Source organism: Lipotes vexillifer, unplaced genomic scaffold (genome assembly GCF_000442215.2).
Source record: "Lipotes vexillifer unplaced genomic scaffold, Lipotes_vexillifer_v1.1 scaffold71, whole genome shotgun sequence".
Classification (NCBI taxonomy): Eukaryota; Metazoa; Chordata; class Mammalia; order Artiodactyla; family Lipotidae; genus Lipotes; species Lipotes vexillifer.
The window spans coordinates 5,999,046-6,007,315 of record NW_006793703.1 but is presented as its reverse complement, the minus strand read 5'-3'; the positions used below and the strand labels follow the sequence as shown (position 1 = coordinate 6,007,315).

At 37.6% G+C, this 8,270-nt stretch overlaps 1 protein-coding gene across 1 annotated transcript in view; it reads left to right on the top strand.

Annotated features, from left to right (window-relative positions):
- The window catches only part of KDM7A (lysine demethylase 7A), a 38,106-nt gene that overhangs the window by 3,946 nt on the left and 25,890 nt on the right, over positions 1-8,270 (top strand). Inside the window, exons 2-5 of the mRNA XM_007466616.1 lie at positions 1,797-1,914; positions 5,035-5,195; positions 7,250-7,391; positions 7,676-7,862. Of these exons, the coding sequence (XP_007466678.1) occupies positions 1,797-1,914; positions 5,035-5,195; positions 7,250-7,391; positions 7,676-7,862 (608 nt within the window). The remainder of the gene's footprint in view (positions 1-1,796; positions 1,915-5,034; positions 5,196-7,249; positions 7,392-7,675; positions 7,863-8,270) is intronic.

The window sequence follows — 8,270 nt, the reverse complement described above, 5'->3', positions numbered from 1 at the left end:
GGGATCCTCCCAGACCAGGGCACGAACCCGTGTCCCCTGCATCGGCAGGCGGACTCTCAACCACTGCGCCACCAGGGAAGCCCTTTCCGTGACATTTTTAAAAAACGGGATTTACTCTCTTCCATCTTGGGGGTCTGACTGCCATAAATTACTTGAGAATCTTGTTTTAGACTCTTAGATATGAATAAGCCTGATTTCCACCCCTATTGATTATTTAGTGTGACTTCTTATCCATATGAGGATCCAGCATTATTTTATTATGATGATCTTTGTAAGGTGAAGGATTTGAAATAACTTAGACTCATAGAGTTGTGTCCTTCCCCCAAGGTTTTATTATGAAAATGTTCAAACATACAGGAAAAGTTGAAAGAATTTTACAGTGAGTTACCTCTAAACCCACCATCTAGATTCCACTATTAACATTTTACATTACTTGCTTTATCTCATATCTGTCTGTGTAACTATCCCACTATCTATCCACCTTATTTTTTGATTCATTCTAAGTAAGTTATAGACATCAGTACATTTCCCAGAATCATGGAGGTTTTAGGCTTAAAAGTGATTTTCAAACTTAAAAGGAAAAAAAAAAAGTAAAACTGAAATCTTACATTGATACCACATAAAAGACATGTAGGTGGTGCCCCTCTGGGGGAGAGAGGAATGAGGTCCAGAGCTCCTACCTCAGCCTCTTCTCCATCTTCCCTTTTATTAAGGGTTCCTCAACACAGTCTGAAAAACCGTACTCATTCCCTTCATTTCCACATTGAGAAAACTGGACCCAGGCACGTTAAAGAGATTTGCCCGAGGTTGCAGAGCAAGTTATGACTAAACTAGGAGTCGAAGCCAAGTGTCCTGATTTTGGTTGCTGTGCTTATTCAAGATTGTAGCCTCCGGGGCTTCCCTGGTGGTGCAGTAGTTAAGAATCCGCCTGCCAGTGCCTGGGACACGGGTTCGGGCCCTGGTCCCAGAGGATCCCACATGCCGCGGAGCAACTAGGCCCGTGCGCCACAACTACTAAAGCCTGCGTGCCTAGAGCCCATGCTCTGCAACAGGAGAAACCACCGCAATGAGAAGCCTGCACACCGCAACGAAGAGTGGCCCCCGCTCGCTGCAGCTAGAGAAAGCCCACACACAGCAACAAAGACCCAATGCAGCCAAAAATAAATAAATTAAAAATAAATTAAAAAAAGAAAAAGATTGTAGCCTCCCAAAGCTGTAGAATCACGGGATCTGAGTGTTAGAACTGACCATAATTTATTTATTTTGTCATCTTACTTGTACTCCTTTCGTTATGATGCAGTCACCTGCTATTCTTTGTGTCAGTGTAACCATGCTTATTTTGGGAATAAATCTTGACATAACAGAGAAGGGAACTGTGCTGTTAAAATAGATTTCCGATGTGGGATCAAAGGCCCTGTCCTGAGGGGATGATTCGGATGATCCATAAAAATCGTATTATGACCTAGTGTTCTAGTGAAAATCATGATTTTAAATAATTGTGAGATTTTATATGTGTAAATGTAGATATTATAAAAGGCTCAATCTGCTAATTTGAATTTGTTGATTTAATTTTAAAATCATTTTTGAAATAAAAAGATTTTTTAAAACCCACAGTTAATTGCCTATAATTGCAGCATTAAATTTTACTTCAGCCTTAGAAATGCATTAAAAAATGTGAGTATTATTGTACTTGACCATTGTTGTTTCTGATTATGTAGACTATAATTGATTATAGAAAGTACATAGTACCACCAGTTACAAAAATGCTTTCTTTTTTTAATCTTCTAAAAATCCAGTGAAAAAGAGGAGGAACTGGCACAGGCACGACTACACAGAAATTGATGATGGTTCCAAACCAGTGCAGGCTGGAACTAGAACTTTTGTGAAGGAATTACGTTCTCGAGTCTTCCCAAGGTAGGAAACCTGTTATGACCAAAGAACATTTAAGAATGTTACCCAATAAGGTGAAATTATCTAAAGTAGCGTTTTCGAACTTCAGGTTGCAAGCCATTATTATTCTTAATCAGTTTTTTACTTTTTGACAATAAAACAGAATAGACCATATTGGTACATTGCAAGTAATAAGAGTAAATAAGCATAGTTTCATGGAAGCTTTGTTATGTGCATGTGTACTGGATTACTGGGTAAAAATGTATTTAACTGTAGGTCTCAGTCCAAAAAGTTTGAAAGACACTGATCTAAGGCACTTATTCCCGTGCTTTGTTCCTTATGTTGTGCAGCTGCTGCTTCTCTTTCTCTTTCACCTCACTTACACCTATTTTCATACTCTGCTTTTTTCTTATGTTATTTTCCTTTCTGCCTCCACCCTACGTCTGCCAGAAGTCCCCACAACCATTGCTTAGCCTCTGGTGGCAACAGGACTAGGCTTTTTTTTTTTTAAGATAATGGAAAGTACTTGAGTTATCTGTGGCTCAAAGAACAAATGTCAAAAGCATTATACAGCATTTAACCATGCTAATTTAGATCATTTCCTACTCGCTGCCTGACATCTATTTAAAGTGATAATGCTTAATAGGCTTTTTACACGAGATCATATCCAGGCTTGTTAAAAAGGGGAAGCACAATTTAAATTTCAATCACAATATCACCTGCAGCCTATTATGGAATTATTTCAGATCATGTAACTATAAAACCCTTCCTATTTTGTCATAGTCTTTAGGATACCTGGCCGTTCCCCTCCCTTAAACAGAAACATATATGTTAAGCAGCTACCGTTGGCTCCCTCACGTACTGAGAGAAAAAAAAATATATGAAACACAGTGATTGCCACGTGATTTTTGTGATATTAAAGGCCTTATTCTCAAATATTCTCCTTTATGAGTTTCAAAGTCATTGGAGAAATGTCTGTTTATTTTCATTGATTGATTTGGAGCCCAGGGCCAGAGTTTTCAGCCAGGCTCTATGGGCTGGCTTCAGAGAGGCTTGTAAGTTTCCTAAAATTGTATAAACAGTTGACATGTTGACATGTGAATGTGAATTTTTCAGGGAGAGGAGCCTTAAGCTTTTGTTTTTTAAAATAGGTTTGTAACCCAAAAGTGTAGTGTTAAAAGTCCTGGCCCAGTGATTCCCGTGGCTTCTCGGCCGAAGTATTAAACACAGGTGTGAGCAGGTTCACAGGTGTCCACACTGTACTCACCACTAGTTAAAGGTCTTTGGTTTTATTTAATGTAACTCCATAAACCTCCACATCATTTAAAACCGTGGCAGGGTGACAATAATTAACTAAATTATACATACTTAATGTGATTAATATAGAAGTATATAAAATAAAGTGAACTCCAGCTATCTACCCCGACCCCCCGCCACTTTAAGACAAAGTCTTTTGAGACCCTTTTTTACATAAATGATAAATTTTAAAACAATTATGTGTATAGGTGTATGGATGTATATATACATCTAATTTTAAAAAATAAAATGGGGTTACATTATGCGTATGTTGTGCAACTTACTTTCTTTACTGTTATGTTTAATAGATATCTTTCTGTATGTATACACAAATTTACCTCACTCCTTAACTGCTGTGTAGTATGCAATTGTGTGTGTGTGTGTTGTGTGTATGTATATATATCCCGTAATTTACTTAACCGTCCCACTATGGTGTATGTTTAGTTTGTGTCCAGTTTTTTCCTCTTGTAAGTAATGATGTGCCTGTATTTTTAAGCACTTGTATCTACATATTTTTGATCAATGGGGGGAGGTAAAGCATCAGACATTTAAGATGGAGGAGTACAAGTGATTTAAGATTCTCCCTTAGGTTGGAGTTTAAGGAATTGTTAAATTCTCAGAGGTTGGGGAAGAAGGAACACTTGTGGATGCTTATGGGGAAAATAAAAGGCAGTACAGAACTCAGTGAGTCAGGTGAAGGAGCTCTGAGCCCTCCACTTACAAGACTATCCAAGAAAAGTCTGTCTTGATTTTTTTAGGCCTTAAACTGACCTTCTGTTATTGAGAAGGTGGGACGATCTGAGCTCAGTAATTCCGAGACCCAGTTTCTCCTGTCTTCTCCTTGACACCTAGGCTACAGATGACATCAAGACTGTTAAGATCTGACTGTAAATGGAAACTGTTGTGTTTAACCTATGATGCAAGTGTTGCACTTAACCTTGAATGTATAGCAGCTGCATTCTGTGAGCAATTGGAAGATAAAATCTAGAATATCCCCATTTAAAGAGATCTTTGATTTGTGGTTAGTTAGGGGATAGTGAAAAGGGACAAACCACACTTCAGTGTAATGCCTAGAACGTGTTAATCATCAAAGAGGGCAGCTGGAGGTTCAGCAACCCTTTTTAGTGGCTTAAGGTGACCGCATGTTAAAATTTATTAAATACTGGTGATAGCAGATCTTTGAAACCAGGAGTTCTCAGTTGGGGCATTTGGACATTGTCTCAAAGAGTAGGGACCACAGACGCTAGTCATCCCCCAGTGTGCAGGACAACGTGAATTGTTCTGTGTCCGGTGAGACTTTGCAATGCCTAACACATATTTGTGTAGACTTTTATAGCCAGATAAAATCTGGTCTGTTTTTACTTATCCTAACCAGCTTTTATTCTACTGTACCCCCTCCCTTTTGCTCTTCTGGTTTTCTATGCAGCTTGTATGGAGTGGCTTCTGATCTTGTTACTTTTAAATCCAACCACTCGTTACAGTCGAGTGTAAGCATCCTATTATTCTGTTATATTTTCTGGTGTTGTTTACCTGAACATTTACATATTGAAATACGTATTTTGCTGGAAACTAATTTGTTTTTTCTCTTGTTATAGTTAAGGCATTTTATATAATACATATATATTTTTCCAATTATATGTAGATTGAAGTAATTATCTATGACTTTCACTTTAGAATACTAAAAGGGGCTTTATAAAACATTTGTTATAAAAAGGAGAATTAGGTATGATAGGTTGAGAACCACTGAGGTAGATAATAATATAGTATATGAATTAACCCATTACCAGATTATCTTTTTTAACTGAACTTATCAACAGAGATGACATGTTACTCTTATGCTTTCCTTAGTGCCGATGAAATCATTGTAAAGATGCATGGCAGCCAGCTGACACAAAGATACCTGGAGAAACATGGATTTGAAGTCCCTATTATGGTCCCCAAATTAGATGATCTAGGACTCAGGCTCCCTCCACCTACTTTTTCTGTTATGGACGTGGAACGTTATGTAGGTACGAACTTGATTCCTTTAATTACTTGGGAAAACATGGTAAAAGTGAAATTGGTGTTATCCTAAAAATACTAAAAGTTGAATGAAGAGATGTTACTTTAGTTCCGTTTCTGGGTCAGGAAAAGTGAAATTCAGTATTACCTATGTTGAAAACTATTTTTTTCTCAGCAGACCTACATTCAGAAAGACAGAAAAAAACATTTTGCATATTTTTATTTACTCAGCCTCATCCTACTGCTTTTGTTGTTGTTGTTGTCATCAAATTTACTGATACGGGCTTCCCTGGTGGCGCAATGGTTGAGAGTCCACCTGCCGATGCAGGGGACACGGGTTCGCGCCCTGGTCTGGGAAGATCCCACATGCCGCAGAGCGGCTGGGCCCGTGAGCCATGGCTGCCAAGCCTGCGAATCCGGAGCTTGTGCCCTGCAACGGGAGAGGCCACAACAGTGAGAGGCCCGCGTAACGCAAAAAAAAAAAAAAAATTCCTGATACTTGCTTAGGAGCAGTTATTATGGAGGGGTAGCTGCAGACTGAGGAAGAGAAGGCTTTGGGAAATCGGGTTGGTTCTAGGCCTCTGTAGCAGCATTCAGGTACAAGATCTCTGGATCCTGCTTTAGTGACCTCCTGCTGCCTAGAGAAAGGCTGTGAAAAAGAGGAGCTCACTTTCAAACCTGTTTTTATATTAATGACTTGGTGATACTGCCATTTAACGATGCCTGGACCTAATTTTTTATATTGAGGCCCGGAAAGGTATAAGAAACAAGGTGGAAGACCCTTCATCTGTTGCAATATTGTTGACATTTTCAGTCACTTTTTTCATTCGTATCGGGGTATTTAGAGATAAAGCTGACTCTATGTAGGTCTCATTCCTTGTCAGCAAAACAGAGATTATTTGAGGATTAGCTCTCAAATCTATCTTGACTCAAACTGTCTATTCTTTAGAGTATGTTATCTCCTGAGCATGAAGTATCTGAGAACTTGTCCCTTTATTGATCCGTTGGTTGACATTGATAATTGTTTCACTGAGGAAGTCCAATTAAATTATCTGACTTCACATTCAGCTAGTTTTGAATTATTTGATAAATTAGAGGATGAGGCTGAGGTTTCACCTAAACCTGTTTACATAGATAGCACTGTAAAGTAAATGGCGAGTGTAATATAAGTGTAGGAAAAACGTTCATACTACTTGATAGCTAACTTTTTAGTACTGCAGAATGCTTCAGTTAACAGAATTGTTTTGCCTCGTAAGTATAAAATAGTCTATTTAGCAATACTTCCTTAACTTATGTAAAGTTACATTAAAGTAAGAAAATGTCACTTGTTTCCTATTTCAGATTAAGTATTGCCATATTTTGAATTTCACCTTATCCTACAGGACATTGTAAAGCTAATTATGCTTTTTAGGGTGATGCAGTGTTGAGCAAACAATACCTCATGATTTTATAGGAAAATTGTAAATTAATCCCAATTCAGAACTCATTTCACAGGCCCTAATATGAACTGGTTTTTGCTTCCTAACCACTCATTTTTTTCTTGAAGCAGAATATTAGAAGAGAAGACACTACGAGGCAAGCAGAAATTGTTTGTCCTGGTTAATTTGTTCACTAATTCCCCAATGACTGATCGGTTTCTCAAAATGATGGGCTCAGAATCTTAGGTGTTAAAAAAGGGAAAAGTCAGTCCCCTTATTTTATGCATGAGGAATGCGGCACAGTTGTTACCTACCAGTGTAATATGCATTTTTGTCGTGAGCTGCACAAGAAATCATTGGTGTGTAGAAAGCTTTGTAAACATATAACTTTTTACACTCAGTGTTAATTACGCAGCTCTGTCTTAATTGCTTTATTCTTTCTTTCAAAAGTCATCCCTTTGTTCAAAAGTTCCAGTTGGACTTAAAAAGTAAGGATATAGGAAGAATCTTTGTCTAGGCTATATAGTTTTTATAGATGGCTTAATTATCATACAAGTAAATATAGTCTTTAAAATATTTTTGTTTTGGGCGTCTATTGATGAAATTCTTAAGCGCAATAATAAGACTATAATTTTTCTCTGCAGGTGGTGACAAAGTGATAGATGTCATTGATGTGGCAAGGCAGGCAGACAGCAAAATGACACTTCACAATTATGTTAAATACTTCATGAATCCTAACAGACCAAAAGTGTTAAATGTGATCAGCCTTGAATTTTCAGATACAAAGTGAGTAGTTCTGGATGTTTGGTTTAGCCTTCTGAGTGTTAGCTAAAATGTAGTTAAATGATGAATTTCTTTTAGTAAGAAACATAATTGTGACTTCTAAAGTGGTCCAGTGATATAGCTATGTTGTAAATTTTGCTTTGGTACCCTCAAACTTTAAGCATTGCTGTTAGCTGTGAGTTCCAGTTAATTTCTTGGTTTGGGTTGAGATGGGAGATGAAATTTTAAGAAGTTTTAATTTGCATGATGTGGGGTGTGTGTGTATGTGTGTGTTTGTTTTTTTAAAGGATGTCTGAATTGGTGGAGGTTCCTGATATAGCCAGAAAACTTTCCTGGGTGGAAAACTATTGGCCTGATGATTCAGTCTTTCCCAAGCCATTTGTTCAGAAATACTGCTTAATGGGAGTTCAAGACAGCTACACAGATTTCCACATTGACTTTGGTGGGACTTCAGTTTGGTACCATGTCCTCTGGGTAAGCTTGGGGTATTTCTTTGTTCACTTAATCACAAAAACGTACAGTCTTGTTTTTCCACATGTATATTCATTTGCTATAAATGACACTTGTAAAGAGGGAAGTGTTTTGCACTTTTTCAGTGGGAGCTATCATTTTAAATACTTAAAGAAGCATTATGATTTTCTTTTTTTAATCCCAAGTAATGGAGGAGCCATGAATTCTTAATTTATATAGATTCCATTTTTTTGCCCCCATCTTATAAATTAATCTCTTTTAGCCTTTTGTCTCTTTTTGTTTCTTCTTCCCCCTAGTCAATTACCAGTTAATCCCTGAATCTAATACCTGAGAAGGAGCAAAATTATAGTAATAATTGCTTCTGACCTTAAGGTGGGGCTAAAGACAGCTAGTTGGATAAGTCAGGAATGC